Raw genomic sequence first — 19,648 nt, 5'->3', positions numbered from 1 at the left:
CACTCATTTCAACAATTTTTTATGCAAGTGATACTGATTAAAATCTAAATTTAACTCTTATTATTCCTGATTTGTAATAAAGCTAAATATTTAACTGAATAAGACTCTTCAAAAAATAATTCGTATTAATCAAACAGGTAAAACTAAAAGCAGACAGGGTAACCAAATATTCGAGCTTAAAGTGATGCAACATTTTGTCAATTTAGCTCCAGAAATATAAGATATACTTCAGGTCGTACTGCAGAAGTAATCCTGTATTGAACAACTTTCCTCTTAAAATTCACTCCTACAAACAAACTACAATTTCATTGCACAAGTGAACAGCAAATGCATATATACTGTTATAACAGTGTCAACTGGATCCTCCACTTGTCTCAATAAAATATCTTTATGATACTTTATCTAATAAAAGGTACAATTTTTCTGTGCAGACCTAGGGGCGTCATTAGAGTCAATACCAGGATCTAAAATCTGTTGACTCAGTATATAAATTCTTGAAAAATGCACAATTTTTACATTGCCACTTAACGTTTCAGGAAAATGCACTGTGATGTACCTTCCTGAATACCAGCCATTTACTACTAGCCCTATATAGCAAGGTAAAAATATCAAAATATTTATGGCAGCATTTATATAGATTTAAAGTTTTTGCCTCTATTGCAGATTTTCTTCGTCATCCGGCATGTTTGACGAGGATTTAAAAAAAAAGGCTAGTCCCATTTACTGTTAAATGGAGTTACAAGTAATGACTAAAGTACCCCCTACAGCTCTGAAGTTATCATATCCAGTACAAAGGGGGGGGAAAACGTTCCTCATCATGAACAAATGTGCTTTGTCTAGTCTGAAAATTTAAACGTTTAACAATTCTAGCCTTCAGCAATCACTAAAAAAAAAGGCAATTCATTGTCAGATTGCACACACAAATACCTACATTAAAACCAGTGCTGTTTTGATTTTGTTGTAGAATTACCTGGTGGATCCATTTCTATGTAAAACATCAAATCTGTGGCACAGTGAATTTCAGTTCTATGATAGTCTAATTCTAGTTCTTCCATATTCCAAACTGTGTTGCACATCAAGATTCAAACATTGCTGTTCAGGGTCAATCATAAGAAGAAATGCAGTCTTTTTATAATGGTGTCTTGGAATTCATTTTAAAACCTATGAAGGGCTGCACTGTAACCTCTTACATCATACACTACAGCCAATCCAATCAAGATAATGTCACCAGACCACTCCTGCTCATTTCCTATATTCAGTGGCTTTCAGTATCAATTTATGTATCAGTTCCAAAATTCAGTAAGTGGAAAAAAATTAAATTAAAACAAAAACAGATAACAGACTAAAATCCTGCAGAATAAGTTAACACTGATAATTTTCTATTTCATATCTAGTGCTTCCAGTTTGGTACATCCCACTTCTGGCAGCCTGACAAAAGCTTAACTGCAGCACGTAGGCTCCTCAATGCATCTGGCAATACACACAGCTAGTCCATTCCAAGAAGTTTTGACATTTAGAAAGATTTACACTATTTTAGGCCTATTTGAATCCTAGATGACATGTCTAATATGAACAAAATTACAGCACATTTAAACACACCCATGCATTGTTGAAAGAGTGTTAAAATATAAATTCCAGTTAAGCGAATAAAGATTTAGTCAAACAACATTTTTAAATGCACATCCACAATACTTTAAAGCTGCCATTATATCACAGATGCAGGTGAAACAGGCATCTAAATAGTATGATGCCCAACTGGAAGAGCTAGAAGAATAGAGCACCCTTGTCCCAACCAGCAGAAGGCTCTATACAAAAATGCTTGCATGTATGCAGAGCTCTGCTCTTGGAAGAACTAAACATTAGCGTTGAGTGGGTTGAAACATCCGCTTTCTCCTAATATTAAAAAGTTTACAAGAACATAGGAGGTCTAAACTAATGTGAAGCTTAAACAATAAGATGCACATGCCTTCATTTAACTCAACTCAGAAATTGGGTCAGAGACTTTCACTCTCATACTACCATTTTGTATCCCAAATCACCGTGGGTTAACAGGCAATATACCAACAGCCCAATATATTTATGAAGAACTTCCATGTAAAATCCAAGCATAACCAACTACACAAAATTGTGACATCATTTATAGCAATTAACAATAATTCAAAATATTTTTCTCGTAAAGAATCCTTTATAGATTATTTTCAAAAGTTTTCCAGCATTAATCATCTGTCTATTCTCAACAGTAAACAAAACACTACCTACACCACACAGACTGCAGTGGTTCAAGAAGGTGGCTCACCAGCACTTTCTCAAGAGCAATTAGGAATGCCCTGCTAATGACACCCACATCTCGAGCGAATAAAAAAAATTTGGAGCAAAACTCCAATGGGAGGAAAAGGAGGCATCCACTGCTGTTTGCACAATATGCAAAACTGAAACAAGTTTTTCCACTAAACGTGTAAATGAAGCACTTGATGCTTTCCTGCAAGTTTTCATATACACAGTATATTTAAAACAATTATTTTATTTAAAAATTTAAAGTTAAAAAACACCTATGTTTAAACTAAACTGTAATAAGCTAATTTGGAAAGGCACATTGTGATAAAATACTATGTACAAAATTAAGTCTCCTTACTTTTTACTATGCAGGTTAAAAAAAAGTTTTTAAAACTAGAAAAAATAGCTGGAGTTCCACAACTAGGGCAGGAAATTTTTATGCCTTCAGGGCTTTGCCAAAGGAGCCAAACCCTGGATCCATACACTTGTACAATCAGGTTAATGCTCAGCTCAAACCAGTCTAGCTTGCTGCGACACCATATGCTAAGCTAGCATAGACAGAACAAATGACGGACAGGTGATTTTCCACTGCATCTGCATGGTCTGGCCAAATGCCAGATATATGCTAAGCTAGGCACTGGGGACAGGGTCTGGGGGACAAAGAAAAATAAAAATCACATCTCATCTAAAAGTCATACTGTAATTCTGGAGGAGCAATTTAAAATAAATAAAATAAAGTACACATTCATAGACAAGCTTACATCTTGAACTATGCATCAATGTGTTTTTTCTGCTTCATTGGGTATTTTGATCATCTATTCTCAAGCAGATTCCTCGCGTTAGCTTGTGTAACTATGTAGCTCTGACAACTTGATATAATAACCAAAAGCTGATGGCCTTTTGCCTTCCCCAAGGCACGGTTTAGTGCTACAGAAGTACCACACTATCAACGTTGAAAACATGAAGGCCTGTATCTGAACATCGGGTTCTTGTGATTAGCTAGTCAAGAAATGCATGTGATTAATAAATGAACTCTTTGCATGAGTGTACAGATACCTTTGCAGAGCACAAAGTTAATCATTAAAAATGAACCCAAGTTCTGTACTCGCAGCACAGTCAGTGGTCTGCATTTAACTAATGATAAAGATCTCTCTTTAAACATTAACCTAGGCAAGCTCAAATATTTGCTGAGTTAGGGATTTCTATCGGGACAGGACGGGGGTGGCCGGGGGGGCGGGATGGTGGTGAAGAGGAGGAGGAGGACAACAAAGAGGAGGAAGACTGTAGATTAGAAATTTGGCTAACTTTCATTAATAAAAATCCAACTTGTATTTAAGAGGGAATTTCTAATACTGAAAATGTCAGGGCCTGTTTGAGAGGCACTGTAAACTTTCTTATAATAATCACTGTATCTGAACATAACATTACAGAAAGCAAACTACTTCAAGCTGCCAATGCAGGAAGCAGCTAAGCTGGTTCAGCGAAAATAGAATCAAAGCCTTCCTTGAGCTGCTTTCCTCCACTAGCAATCCAACTCAGAGCCTGACTCCATCTATCCCCTCAGGTCAGACTACAGGTGCAGAACAAAGGCGACTCTGCATTACATTAGACGGCTCATATTTCAGTCCTCAGTGTATTTCAATAATAAAAATGCCCACGTGGCAGGCAACCCAAAGTGCACAGACTGAAGAATACTTGCCAATCAAGAAATTAAACAGTTCTAAGTTGCCACACCAGAAAGGTTTTTTTTTTAAAAATTGCAGTTTTCAGTACAAAACTTCTTAATCTGTTTTAATGGCAAAACACAAATTGCCTGAGCATTTTACTCCCAACCAAAGACTAGTTTAAATTCCAGAGTCTCATTAGGAAAGTTTAACTAAGTCTCAATCTGCATAGAGATGGAGAATTAAACTGAATTTCTCAGGCTGGCTGACAGTAAGCTCATCAGCTTTAGCAAAGTTTAGGAAAAGTAACAAAACAGTGTTTAGGATTAATTTCTTTAATATTAAAATGTAACTATTAGAAACCAAAAAAGGCGGTTTATGGACTCATTACGCAATATGCACCTTTATAGTTTCTAATTGGATTCATCACTAACAATAATTAATGAATATTCACTTCTCAAACCATTAACATTTACTATCAAAAGATATGGCCTTTTATTCCACACAACACCACAGCTAAATGATTTTAATTCTAAAAGCACTACATTTGCTTTTCACAACAATTGAGGCCCATTCACGCAGGCTATTTGAATTCAATCTGAACTTGTGGGGATTCCTCTTCTGGTGAGTTCATGACTTCACAAGGCACAAAAACAAAGGCTTGTTCATTTAAAAAAAAATTAAATGCACATTCCTGGTACCAGCAGTCCATATTATGAGGAATAATTAAATTGGACTTATTCTCTTTAGAAAAACAGAAACATTGAAGTGACATACTTGACGATTTAAGGGAAATGGCAAATTTTACTGAAGGGAAATGTTGGGCAGAATTTTCACCTCGGCGGGCGCGCGCCCGACCCGCTCGAGCATGAAATGACGCGTGTTGATGCTGGGTGAGAGTGTCCAGACGTCAACGCGCACTCACGTGATAGTTCGGTCGGCGGGTGTGTGGGGAATCGGCAGTGCACCCGCCGACAATTAAAAGGCCTATTAGGGCCATTAAAGAATCAATTAACTTAAATTTTTTGCTGCCCATCCAACCAAGCGGTCTTTGCACTTTTTTGGAAACCTCATCCACTGGTGGGATGAGGTTTCCAACATCAAATAAAAATGAAATAAATTTTTTTCAAATTTCACTTATAACATGACCAGAGTCACATGAGGGGACATGTTTTGTAACATTTTTTGAATTTTTTTTTTGAAAACTCTTCATCTCCCTAAGCCAGCTCTGTGCCTCAGGGCGATTCTCATGCGCGCACTTGCGCGAAGCTCGCGCTCCCCACCCCCCCAGCCACTGAGTGCTGCCGCTCTTGTTTCATGCTGGGCGGGCCTTAATTGGCCCGCCAGCATGAAATCGCCTTCTGGCCTCAATCACAGGCGGCGGCGGCTGGCTTCCCGACTGCCCCCGCCAAGCCTGCCCGGCAAGGGCTAAACCCTGCCTGTTAACTCCAATGAATGGCTTAAATACAGCATTCTGGACTCAAGTTATAAGGTTTAGAGGAAGAAGCCTTCAAGCATCATAGTGGAGCAAGAATCTGTCTGCTTTTTCCCCTTGTTCAAAGACATCAAAGTAAATTCTAGCATTTTATTTCAATTTCAGCTGGCAACAGCTACTTTGGTAGACTAGGCATCAAACCAGGAATAATTAGAGAGCCACTCATAATTAAGTTTATTCAGAAAATATATTGCGAATTAAAGAACGTCCCAGAGCTCTATATATCACGTCAATCTTACTTTATGATTTCCACTAGAAAGCTTTAGAAAATATTTTTTATTTATATTAAAAAATGGCTTTAAAAGATAAATTTGTTTCCCCAGCATTCAAAGAGTAGGTGTTATGATGTACAAATAAAAACAATAGAAAGATAAATATAGTATCTGGGAAAGAGGTAGAAAGAATGGGAGTAAAATCCAAGATAGTGAATGAAATACACACAATATTTCATAGGGCTTAAGACCAAATTTCAGTTATGCATTTCAGAAATTATTCATTTACTGTAAAAAGGCTTTAGGATGTTTCAATGTGATAATTTAAAAACTCTCTACATCCCCATCCCCAAAAATGTAGGTTCTGTCCTAGATAGTGGAAATCCATTCACGTTTAAACTATTTTCTTTCTCTTGCAAGGTTCCTTATTGGATGCAATTCTTTAGCAACTTGCCAAAATTACCATTCCTCACTTCAGACTTGATGATGAATGTCAGCAGGCTCTCGAGCCATACACGATAGCCTGATCATGTCTTTGCTCAGTGTCCAAACTGACATATACTTCCTACAGGAAAATCACTGTATAACAATCAATCAGGAACTCTGGCAAATTTTCCCTCCCCTAAACTGGAGCAATGTATAGTCAGTTAACTCTGTACAGACCAGGTATCAAACTTCAGACATGGCTGGTTTGTATGGCTCAGACAGAAACCTGGCCTCAGAGCCATATGGAAGTCCTGAAGACATAACAATCACTTCAATTTTTTGTTCTGAATAAAATATCAAACATCTACACTACACAAGAACTCCCAATTGTTTTCCTACCATTATTGCAAATGACTTAACGCTTGGTGAGAAGTTTCATGCTTGAGCTTCATGCCCTTTAAAGTCGAATAGCCTGTGCTGGCCACTGACTAAGGTCAGACATGAAAAATGGCCCGATGGGTAAGGTTTCCAATAGGCTGTTCCTGGAATTGCAGCCAATAGAAATCAGCACCTTCCTGAGTGGTAGGAAAAATGCAAAGGACAAAAAAAACTACATATACATATTACCTCAAAGTCAACACATTTTTCTGCTTTAATATTCAGAGCCCTCTTCAGGATAAATATAAAACTTCATGTAAAATATAACAAGGTTCAAAGTTGCGTTTGTGTCCATAAATGTTGCCTGACCAGCACTTCCCATTTTCATTTCACATTTACAGCATCTGCAGTGTTTTATTTTTGTTCTAGGTTTGCCTAGAAGCTTTGGCTTTAAAGCTACAGGCCGTTATTGAACTTCTTTTGCATCTGCACAATCTCAGCCACTTCTACAATAATTCAGCTGTAGGCACCATGATAGCCATTCATTTTATTCTATTATTCCTTCCTATAGTAAATAGAACATAGAAGTTCACATTTATCCTTTAGGAATCTGAAGTTAAACATTTATTTGCAGAAAATCTAACATTGTTATACATCCTTTAGAATTCACACAACATGTTACAAGAGAAGGTACAAGCTATTAAGAGATGCCACCCTGAACTTCCTACAATGTTGACTATGCTTGGAAGGATTTGTAGTTGACAAGAAGTTTTTCTATATTCCACAAAATAAAAACTTACAAATGAATTATATCCTTAGTACTCTCCCAAGTACTTTACAGACAATGGGTTATTTTTTAAGTGCATTAGTTGTTACATGGCAGCCAAGTTAAATGAATGAATGAAACCAAAGAAGGTCAAATCTAGATACTAATGATCAATATGTTACTAATACTGGACACTTTGCTTGGGATAATGAGATTGATACATAAAATTGCTTGAAAGCCTATGTCTGATTGAGACCAACTACTTTAACGTGAACAAAATCTGATCTTCACAACAGGCTGACTAGAACGGGCACAGAAAGTCGCTTGCAGTTTAAAAAAATCCATCTCTCCTTGGACATCATTCTGACTTAACTCTAGCAAATCTTCTTTTCTCTCAACTTAGCTAAGGAGATTTCCCATGCAATACAAAAATCAAACTGTCAAAATGAATGAACTCTAATTATTCAGCATCTACTGTTGTGCTTTTGTTTAATGCACCGTACTAGATATCACCACAGGAACATGACATACCATAAATATTATGACATAGGCAATCAGTTGACCATTGCATATCTTACAGAACTGATTTAATAGGGGTTCTCTCTGTTCTAATCCAGAAACCCATCTAGAGTATAAAATGAGACGAAAGCAGAAGAAACATCTGTTGGAAACTAACTGATTATAACTGATGGCTCTGATCCTGGGCCTCAGCAAGTAAGGAGGGAAGAGATCAGATCACGCTTTGTGGTCTTAAAATTAGCAAACCTTACCTTATGTAGACCTCTACACAGTTACTAATTTAGTAAACAGGAATTCCAAACAGTTATAAACAAGTGCTTCAAAGAAGGCACAGTCACTACAAATCAACTTTCAAGCACAATACTGCCATGAACATTTATTTTTTAATATTCTCTTTATTGTGATGACTTTACAAGAAGATTGGGTAAATGAGTGGGTTAGCACACTAGTACACTGATTTTTTTTTTCTTTCACAGGATGCGAGTGTTGCTTGCAGGTCAGCACCTGTCACTCATCCCCTAGCTGTCCTCGAAAAGGCGGTGGTAAGCACTTCTTGAACCTCTGCAGTCCATATGGTGTAGGTACACCAACAGTGCTGTTATGGAGGGCATTCCAGGAAGTTGACCCAGCAACAGTGAAGGAACACAATTCCAAGTCAGGATGGCAAGTGGCATGGAGGGGAACCTGCAGGTGGTGGTGCTCTCATGCCTCTGCTGCCCTTGTCCTTTTAAGTGGGAGAGGTTTGGAAGGTGCTGTTGAAGGAACCTCGGGTGAGCTGCTACAGTTCATCTTGTAGATTGTACACAATGTTGCCACAGTGCATCAGTGATGGAGGGAATGAATGTTTAAGGTCATGGACGGGATGCCAATCAAGAGGACTGTTTTGTCCTGGCTGGTGTTGAGCTTCTTGAGTTATATTCATCCACACAAGTGCAGCATATTCCATCACACACCAGACTTGTGCTTTGTAGATGGCGGACAGGCTTTGGGGAATCAGGTGGTGAGTTACTCACTGCTTAATTTCCCAGCCTCTGATCTGCTCGTGTAGCCACAGTATTTGGATGGGATAAAAGTCTTATATGCTCTCTCTAGCCAAAAGTAAATTAAATTATTTTAAAGCTGTCTTTCCTAGCTCAGCACAACTGCAAACTCACTCAGGCCAAAGGGATAACTAATGTGGGAAATATGAAAGGGAACAAAAATACATCAATGCAGTGGCAAATGCTTTCCTGGGTTGGGGATTAAAACACATTTTTGGTGCAAGATTCAAACACTTACACCATACCAAATCCATGCGATGCCTGATGTAGTACTCCTTAATGCAGAAACAATGCCAATACTGGAAAACTGGCATACTAAAGGGAGGACGAGGCAACCATGGCTGACAAGGGAAGTCAGGGACAGCATAAAAGGTAAAGAGAAAGCATACAATGCGGCGAAGAGCAGTGTAGGGGATTGGGAAGTGACCAGGGGACTGGGAAGCCTACAAAGACCAACAGAGGACAACTAAAAAAATAAGGAGGGAGAAGATTAAATATGAGGGTAAACTACCCAGTAATATAAAAGAAGATTGCAAGAGTTTTTTAGATATATAAAGGGTAATAGAGAGGCAAAAGTGGACATTGGGCCGCTGGAAAATGATGCTGGAGAAGTAGTAGTGGGGAACAAAGAAATGGTGGAGGAACTGAATAGGTACTTTGTGTCAGTCTTCACAGTGGAAGATACGAGTAACATCCCCAAAGTTCAAGAGAGTTGGGAGGCAGAAGTGAGTATGGTGGCCATTACCAAGGAGAAGGTGCTAGGAAAACTGAAAGGTCTGAAAGTGGATAAATCACCTGGACCAGATGGATTACACCCCAGAGTTCTGAACGAGAGAGCTGAAGAGATCGTGGAGGCGTTAGTGGTGATCTTTCAGGAATCACAGGAGTTAGGGAGGGTCCCAGAGGACTGGAAAATCGCTAATGTAACCCCCCTGTTTAAGAAGGGAGTGAGGCAAAAGACGGGAAATTACAGACCGATTAGCCTGACCTCGATCGTTGGTAAGATTTTAGAGTCCATTATTAAGGATGAGATTTCAGAATACTTGGAAGTGCATGGTAAAATAGGGCAAAGTCAGCATGGTTTCATCAAGGGGAGGTCATGCCTGACAAATCTGTTAGGATTCTTTCAGGAGGTAACGAGTAGGTTAGACAAAGGAGAGCCAATGGATGTTATCTACTTGGACTTCCAGAAGGCCTTTGACAAGGTGCCGCACAGGAGGCTGCTCAGTAAGATAAGAGCCCATGGCATTAGAGGCAAGGTACTAGCATGGATAGAAGATTGGCTGTCTGGCAGGAGGCAGAGAGTGGGGATAAGGGGGTCCTTCTCAGGATGGCGGTTGGTGACTAGTGGAGTTCCGCAGGGGTCAGTGTTGGGACCACAACTTTTCACTTTATACATTAATGATCTAGATGAAGGAACTGAAGGCATCCTGGCTAATTTTGCAGATGATACAACGATAGGTGGAGGGACAGGTAGTATTGAGGAGGTGGGGAGACTGCAGAAGGATTTGGACAGGTTCGGAGAATGGGCAAAGAAGTGGCAGATGGAATACAATGTGGGGAAGTGTGAGGTCATGCACTTTGGTAGGAAGAATAGAGGCATAAACTATTTTCTAAATGGGGAGAGAATTCAGAAATCTGGAGTGCAAAGGGACTTGGGAGTCCTAGTCCAGGATTCTCTTAAGGTTAACTTGCAGGTTGAGTCGGTAGTTAGGAAGGCAAATGCAATGTTGGTATTTATTTCGAGAGAACTAGAATATAAAAGGAGGGATGTGCTGCTGAGGCTTTATAAGGCTTTGGTCAGACCACATTTAGAATATTGTGAGCAATTTTGGGTCCCGTATCTCAGGAAGGATGTTCTGGCCCTGGAAAGGGTCCAGAGGAGGTTCACCAGAACGATCCCAGGAATGAAAGGCTTAACATGAGGAACGTTTGAGGACTCTGGGTCTATACTTGATGGAGTTTAGAAGGATGAGGGGGGATCTGATTGAAACGTACAGAATACTGAAAGGCCTGGATAGAGTGGACGTGGGGAAGATGTTTCGATTAGTAGGAGAGACTAGGACCCGAGGGCACAGCCTTAAAGTAATGGGAAGACCTTTTAGAACAGAGATGAGGAGAAACTTCTTTAGCCAGAGAGTGGTGAATCTATGGAACTCATTGTCACAGAAGGCTGTGGAGGCCAGGTCATTGAGTGTATTTAAGACCAAGATAGATAGGTTCTTGATTGGTAAGGGGATCAAAGGTTACGGGGAGAAGGTGAGAGAATGGGGTTGAGAAACTTATCAGCCATGATTGAATGGCGGAGCAGACTCGAATGGCCTAATTTCTGCTCCTATGGTCTTAATACTGCTTCTCCTCATATGAATTAAAACAATAATAATCTGCTATCTTTAAGCAGAACTAGAGGCTTTTGCATACATGTACATTTTTATATTATAGGCACCAATATGAACTTAAAAACAGTATAGTACATCCTGCCCATTTTCAACTCACGACAGCAAACGTATTTTAAAAAACACGTTTAAGTGGACATTCCCATAAAATTGCAGAGCTATTAAAAAGATAAGCTTATCACAATCTGCAGCATGCCAAATCAGAGAATCAAAATTAATTCTGTTTTTGCTAAACATTGCCTTTTTTATAAATCATTTTTGGGATAAAGTAATCGTTAACAATTGTGGCATTTACTGCCCATCTTTAGTTGCTTTGAGAAAGTTATGACACAATGGGCTGGCTTGCTAGGGCACAGAGGGCCATTAATAGTCAATCATCTTACATGTGGGGCTGGAGTTACATGTAGGCTGCAGCCAGATAAGGTCAGCAGATTTCCATGATAATCCAACAGCTTCATGGTCATCTTTATTGATAGCTACTTTTTGTTTCCAGGTTTTTTGCCTCAAACTGCCCTGATGGCATTTGGACTCCCCTTGGGTTATTCTCCAGGACCTTTGATCACTAGCGCAGTAACATTACCATTATGCTACCATATCCTCTGAAAGCCTCCCAATGCAAAACTTCTATCCAAAATGTTATCATTTTAGTTAACAGCTAAGTTTAGTTAGATCTATTGCTTTATTTATACCATTTCTCAAACTAGATTTTATGGCGAAGTCCAAGAAGATGATATTGATAAAGTATTGCAAACTCAAGTGAAATTTAACACTGCCATTACACCACCACTTCCACATCAATGCAAGGTGATTTCAAGGATGCACAAATGCAACAGTGGTAGTACAAGGTTAGTGTGGTGCAGCAAGAGATATAATCATTTTGAGCAGGTAATTTCACATTGCTTAGACTTTGCACCAAGCAAAAATATAACTCCAGCCTAATAGGAAGCCACATTTTAACAGAACTTGGGCATTCCAACAGCTGTTCTAGGAATGTTATAAACCTGCCTTTTAAAATGTCATTATAAAAGTGAGGCTCCCACCTGTGGGGGGGCAGCTTCCCACAACAGCACAGCCAAAGTGGGAACTTGACAAGGGCCTTGAACCTATATCTTACTACCTACACAATCATGTTTTAGAAACTATCCAGCCCTTGATTCAACTGTTTGATTTTCAATTTAGTTCTTTCAATAAAGATTTGGGACAATTAGAGACGATAGATGCCATAGCGCATTCATCCAGAAGTACTTCAGTATGACCACATCAGTATCTAAATCAACTTATAAAACCTGAAATCATTTAGTAGTAAATTTCAATGCACTGATTGAAAATGCAGAGGGTTAAGAACATAAGAATAAGAGCATGAGAAATAGGAGCAGCAGTAGGGCGTATGACCTCTTGAGCCTGTTCCACCATTCAATAAGGTCATGGCCCTAACTCCACTTTCCTGTCTGCGCCCCATAACCCTAGACTCCCTTACAGATCAGTTATGAGTGATTTCAACATATCTACAAGTCTGTGGCCTTCACCCTGACAAGAAAAAAATCAAGAAAAATTCATAGGTGCCTTCCCACTCCACCCCTGATCAAAAATTAATAAGCAGTTGAACTCGTAAACCTCATGACTCCACGAGTTCGAATTTGGATCAAGATGCAAAACTTTATTCATCATCCAAAACTGAACAACTTTAAAGAAGTCAAAGGCTTCTCCTCTCCCACCTCTTCATGAAAAAAGAGGAGGGCTGAAGAAAAAAGGAATGGCAAAGCCCAGTAAGGGTTGTCCAGTTAGAGACAAGTTGTAAAGGACTAAACTACATGACTGAAATTCGAGGTCAGCAACTAGCTAATTAAAACACCTCGGCAAGAGTTTCTTAATGGAAGTCATGAAATAATTTTTCCCTCACTTTATACAGGTTAATTTATAAAAAGAAATGTACAAGAGAATATAGCATTGATATTTAGGGACTCCTGCATCTTCAAGAATGAAAGCAAACACTTAAGAATGCAATATCCCATATTTTAGGCAACTGATCATTTTTTAAAAAGCCGTATGGTATGCTGCATTTTTAATTTTATTACATAATCTCATAACTGAAGAATCAGTAGGCAAAAAAAATGGCAGTGAGCAAATAGGTTCTGCAGGATGTGCTATATTATACTTACAAGACTGAATCTAAATGAGACAGCTAGGAAGAGACCTAATCTTGGTGAGCCTTACTGGCCAGGTTCACATTCAAACCTTTATTCAAGGACACATTTAAAAAGTTATTTAAAAACCTGATCTTGCATTTAGTTCTTCACCAAAGGCATGAATAGAATGTTAGACAGCACACATGCATTAAAGAGTTGCTGCAAAACTGACTGAACCCAGTGCGGCAAAGCAAAATTTGTCCAGTATCAGTTCAGTGATGTTACTACATATGTTTGAATATAAAGCTTTCATTTTACAAAATATACCTGAACTTCAACAGTCATCTCATTTAAATGATATTTTGCAACTAAATAATTGCACACTTTAAAAAGAAAAAAAAATCTCGCTGGTACAAATAAAAGATAAATAATAATTCCAAGCAACGGTTCAGGAAGGGAAACCATTGCAGCTTACATAAACAGTCTAATTTCTTTAAGAACTGAATGATTTACATTTTGTAACTTCATTTGCTCTTATACTAAAGGGGAAAAGTAATCCTGCCTAGTTAGAAAACCACTCAAGCCAACATAAACTGCAAGTTATTTTTAACATTTAGTCAAGATGCATAGCTAGGTGGGATCTTACCTGGTGCTGGTGCTTGTGTAGTTTGTGTTTCTTGGCATTCACTGGCTATAAGTACTTCTATAATTTTAATGTGGTATTCGGGATTTGTATCTGAGCTAGATAAGCAAAGGTAAAAATTAATCCACAATCCAAATCATAAAGTTAAATAATGCAAATCTGAACCAAAAACATTTCCATTTTAAAAAACATATATTTCGAAAAGCTAAAAAATGTTATTTAGGCTATTTGGAAAAAGTACGTTAATTGTCCTATGTTTTACAAAATACACGAGTGCGCGCTTTAGGGAACAGTCTTACTGGTTGCATACATACCTTGCTGCCTGTTGTCTGAAAAGCAAAGGACTGAAGATTTCTGCCAATGTTCTTGCACTCAGGTTGTTCTTCCCAGAGCTTTGGCAAAGTTTGCAGAAATGCTTGATCAAATAATGAAGTGTAAGCCAATACTGGTGAGGCACATTATGGGACCGGATAGCTCTCCTTAGCAACTGTGCACACTCCTCTGTATTGAGTACCTCTACATTTAGAGAAATTAAAAATCATGGCTGTCAAGAGTGGAGCAACAGAACACCAACATTCAGCACTCTTGATCAAAATCCAGTACAGCTCAACATGCTACTTTTAAAGAAAAAATTAGACTACTGACAGTTAACAATCTGTGTCCGGTATAAGAAAACCCTTAAAAATGGTATTGTGGGCAGCTAGTGGAAAACTGTACGCATTGTGATGTTGACCACAAATACTTAGTATGTACTATACTATAGGTCTGCTACTTCTTGTGATGCAGGTGATTGGACAATTTATAGATACAGCAGATAAGAACACCAGCCACATCCTCCGTCTGCATAGTGCATTCATATAAAAGGTTAATACTTTGTGCAGGTTAATAGTCCTGTAGACTGTGCAACAAGTCTTCTGTGTTTTTAATCTTTGTAACTTAATCACACCCAAAATTTACAAACCACATAGTACAAATGGTGGTTATGTCTCAGTACTTTGTGTGTCACATTCAAGATCATGTCAGAGGGTTACAGCACTGAGTATTGTTGCTTCTTGGTCACAAATGCAATTGTGACATCTGCAGACAACCTATTACCATCATAGGATATAACATTTATCCCAGTTTGCACACTTAATGATTTTAACTTGAAGTTTTCACAAATGAGAGCAGAGTTCAAAACATAAAACAAAAATCACAGGTTCTAACCACAATGTGTGATGTCACCTGAACTATCTCAATACTTAAAACAAAGACATTTAGTCAGAGGATAAGCAAACATTAAAGCAGATATGAAGCAAACTGAAGATGATGGACTGGGTGTTGTGGGGGCGGGCGGGGGGGGGGGGTGTGAGGGTGTGCAAGAGAATAGGGAACATAAAAAAAAACTTTATCTGAACTTTTCAAAATGTCCAATCAATGCTATAGTATTAAATAAAACACTGTGGCACTTTGCTCGCATTGTGTTTTTTTACTTGATTGTTCTGGTGGGTTCGTTCTCTGACAAAATATTTAAAAAATACATCAGCATTTGTTAGCTGAAACTACTTGTTTTATTATCCGGCTTGAAATTTTGGGTCTTATTTTGGAGAATTTGTACTTAGATTAAAAAAAAGCAAAAACAGTTTGAAAACAACTACTAAAATCATGTAAACGTTCAAAGAACTTGGGCATGCAGCTGATCAAAAGCATGCAAACTTCTACTTTTTTTAAAAAAAAACAATCTGACCAAGATTTTCTGCTTAGCTAGCTTAGGGATAGTACTCTCTCCTCTGAATAAGAAGGTCATGGGTTCAAGACTAAACCCCAGGACTTGAGCGCACAATCTCAGCTGACGTGGCAATGTAACATTTGTCCCTCCACTGTAAGAACAAGAGTTTAATTGGTCATTTATCTAATCACTGTGGGACTATGCTGCACACAAATTGGCTTCTTCATTTCCCTACATTACAACAAACTATACTTCTAAAGTATTTCATTAGCTTTGTGATGTTCTGAGGTTGCAAAAGGCACTATATAAATGAAAATTGTCTCTTTCTTACCTTGAGCTATATAAACCATATCACTGTAGATGGATGCTGGAATGACAGGATTTGGCAGTTCCTGAAGATATTGCCTTAACGCATCAGCCAGTGACTGCAGATCAAACTGCTCAATGTCCACTGAAGTTGCATCTAGTAAATTGAGAAATGCACCTGACTACAGAAATATTTTCAAAACAAGCTGGTTGTTGAGAGTTTTACTGCACCCTCATCTCTATAAAGAACACAGAGTTACAAGTATGCAGAAATCTGTTTACAAAAAGCAGTGGCATTGTTATGGGATATACTTTCAGAAGAGCTTACGTGCTGGGCAGATTTTCAACACAATTTAAAGAAGCACATTTAGGAGTAGTCCAATTAGAGCTGGAGGGGATGGGACATTTATTAGACTCTGAACAGTAATGCAGGTCTGAAGAATGCACACTGATTTCACATGGCTGCTCCCACCTTTCACCAATTGTCCCTACAATTTTACCCAGTGTTGTTTGGAGCTAGAACATACCTAGACTGGAAGTTGCAGAAACACAAGTAGGATTATGACTTCCTTATTGTAATAGTTGTATTTGGAAACTGTCCTATTTGGAGAGCTCTGCCACCATTTGCTCCCCTGGGCAACTAGACCTTGACCCTTCTCCCCCACCCCGCTCTCCACCCTCCGAGATTAAACCTTCTTTTGAGTCCTCGGCCACTCTGCCTGAGTTGAGACGTACCTACTTTCACCACGTATATGGGAGAAATCAAATGCAAGATAGAGCACCTACTTTCCTTCTGCTCAAATGCTTAAAGCCATCCTTTGAACTTAACAGCCAGCTCGAATGTGAAAGAATTTAAATGGAGGAACTGCTAAATAGTCATAAGTTACTGTAAAATTGCATAGCTTGGATCATCTCAGGTTCTCAAATTAAAAACACAAGGGTTCCCCAATGGTTAGGTTAATAGAACAGTGCTGCACCCTCCTAACCAGTATGGGACAAGGTTCAATCTCTCACCCATTCTGAGGTTACCAATCTCAGTCAGAGCAGTACTAATAGAGCTATTAATAATACTGCCCTGCTTTTAAGCTAGGAAGAGAAATAGACAGCCATTTCCTTGGGAAGTGCATTTCTGTGGTCTTTAAGCGAAGAAAGAGCTAGGCAAAATTGTGATAGTCTGACTATCAGCAGGCTGGTTCACCAATGTCTAATTGATCATTTCAATTCAGAACCAGAAAGCATCTGTGCTCCCACAGCCAATATAAGCATCTTCTGAAATGGGAAGAAAAATTGGGAGTGGAAAAACTAGCTGTGTAGGAATTTCTTCTGTCAAATTTTGAATATAGACTAAATGTCAAAAAAAAAAGATAATTGATATCCTGGCTTATAGGGACAACATTTGCCTTGTAGCAGAATGTACACCATAAGTGTAAATGCACAGTCCACTCATAAGTAACAAACTCATCACAATGCACTGAGCAGAATTAAAATTGGGTGCAAAAAAATTTAGGGCAGGATAGGTAGCAACAATTTTGATTTCTTCGCCTCCACTCCCCCCACCCCGCAATGGGTACATTAGCTGATTTTTTTTCCCCACAGGTGACTCTAAAGCTTATGCCAATTTTTGTAACACTATCAACACAATATGTAGAATTAAGAAGCCCCCTAGTGGTACTGTAGCATTCATACAAAGCAGTTCTGCACTGAGAACAAATCCAATGCTACCTAGATCAACTTGCGTTTCAGAAACTACACCCTGAGGTTATGCAAAAGATGGGAATTTACAGACTGAAAATTGACAACAAATCCCTTCCCCCACCCCAATTATTTTAATGCTGGTGAGGTATAAATAGGAGAAGGGAGTAAAAGTTCATTGAAGTGGCGATACACTTAAACCACAAATAGAAAAGGACTCAGTATATACATTGTACCAAGCAACTTGGAAAATATCCAAATGTGGTGTATATTTACCATAATCCAACAACTGTTTTAATTCAGCACCACCACATGAACCAGACATCCGGTATAAATTGGCACACTCTATACCTGTAAAATAAATATCAAAATGTTTACATTCGGTAAACTGCATGTTCCCAGTCATACAAGAATAAAGTTAAGAACTGTGAAGATGTGGTCTGAAGTTGATCAGCTACACCATTTAGAGAGCTACAAAGAGTCAAACACCACCCTTTTGAAGCATTACTAGGTAAATGCAGTTAAGTTCAAAGGTACAGTAGCTTCTACACTTTTCAGTTATTCCATGAGACATGATACTCTGATTATAAGAATACAATGAAGAGTAACTCGCATTACAAAAGAATCGACATTATCAAAGGGATACTGCTAAAAGATGGCTTAGAATTAAATCTGCTGTACGGTTTTGAAGTTACTATGGTTTAATTTTTAAATCTAGGAAACCTTTAACATATGCTAGCTTGATTGATTAAAGGTGGTAGAGACAAATTTATTGGCTGTTCTTCATGTTGCCAGTAACTCTTGCATTGAAAATTCCAATCCAGATATACGAATATTTAAAACAAAAATCAATAAATAACTAGAAACATTTGCAATCTGAGACAATAATTTCCAAATCAGTTGCATAATGGATAGTTATTGAGCACTCGCAATTAAGAATACTTATTTGGCAAATGCCATATATTACTCCAGTGCAAATTAATATTTACCAGTCTCCAGACCTGAATTACATCAATACTTGCAACCAAACAAAATTCACATTTTTACAAAAACTATAGTTACAAGATAAACAATTTTATCCATACCATGTTTAAGACTTCGGCAGTCTTTTTTATTCGAACGTCTATCAGGACTAAAAGTACTATTTCGGAAACTCACGGAATGAATTCAGATTATTAACCTTACCTGTTTTTTCAATCGCCTCTACTAACTTCACTAGGGTTGTTGGCGCAATGTCTGGGGGCGAGAACTGCTCAGTTAAATCTAGTAGAACAGAAGCTGCAAAAGTAAAAAAAATGAATTAAGTTAATGTTCTAACAGTCTAAAAATAAATGCATGACTGTTTAAATTTTAAATCCTAAATAAATGTTCTTATTGACTCTGTCAATATTGCAGACACATCCCCTCTACAAAGTCTGGCACTCACATACAGATTGTACTCACAAGCTACCTTTATTCTGATTACCAGAACATCACGAGAAACTTTTCTGGCTTAATGTTTGACTTAGTTCTAAAAGATATGGGACTTGAAGTAATTTATTACCATATATATCAAAGACCTTCAAAGGTTATTCTGATTTGTTGAGCTGGTTACTCCTCCCAATTTCTACTTTAAATAACTCCCAGCTTGTAATTTAACAAGGGTTTAAAAAAAGTCTCTTGGCATGTGTTTTCTTTGAGCCTAAAATGTTATTGGAAAGCTGATAGATGTATGAATGTAGTTCTAATTGGCAACCCCATAGATTGCTTTAGTGATAGCAGTTAGATACTGATTTTCAGACCCAATTCACCTTACATATATTTGAAAATGCTAAAGGAGTTTCAAATATATAACTTGGATTGGGTCTGAAATCGAGTGGGGGAAGAGAGAAGAAAATTCGCTTAAAAATTAAAATGCTTTGCTTGATTTCTTTGCTTTTGTATTTCAATCCTAGCAATTTGCTAACATTTTTAATTTTTAAACTGTGCTGCTCTATTGTCACCAAATGAGGGTGCTGCTGCCA

The 19,648-nt window shown here is 38.2% G+C and overlaps 1 protein-coding gene across 3 annotated transcripts in view; it reads right to left on the bottom strand.

The window, feature by feature from the left end:
• pik3r1 (phosphoinositide-3-kinase, regulatory subunit 1 (alpha)) overlaps positions 1 to 19,648 on the bottom strand; it is a 93,444-nt gene that overhangs the window by 10,205 nt on the left and 63,591 nt on the right. Inside the window, exons 3-7 of one of the 3 annotated variants that reach the window (XM_078563206.1) lie at positions 18,831 to 18,923; positions 17,922 to 17,996; positions 15,979 to 16,110; positions 14,254 to 14,455; positions 13,943 to 14,037 (exon numbers count right to left, since the gene is read on the bottom strand). In XM_078563206.1, the coding sequence (XP_078419332.1) occupies positions 13,943 to 14,037; positions 14,254 to 14,455; positions 15,979 to 16,110; positions 17,922 to 17,996; positions 18,831 to 18,923 (597 nt within the window). The other 2 variants (XM_078563216.1, XM_078563226.1) reach the window with 2 other exon arrangements.

This window comes from Cetorhinus maximus, chromosome 2 (assembly GCF_964194155.1).
Source record: "Cetorhinus maximus chromosome 2, sCetMax3.hap1.1, whole genome shotgun sequence".
Lineage (NCBI taxonomy): Eukaryota > Metazoa > Chordata > Chondrichthyes > Lamniformes > Cetorhinidae > Cetorhinus > Cetorhinus maximus.
This window is presented reverse-complemented; position numbering and strand designations above follow the sequence as displayed.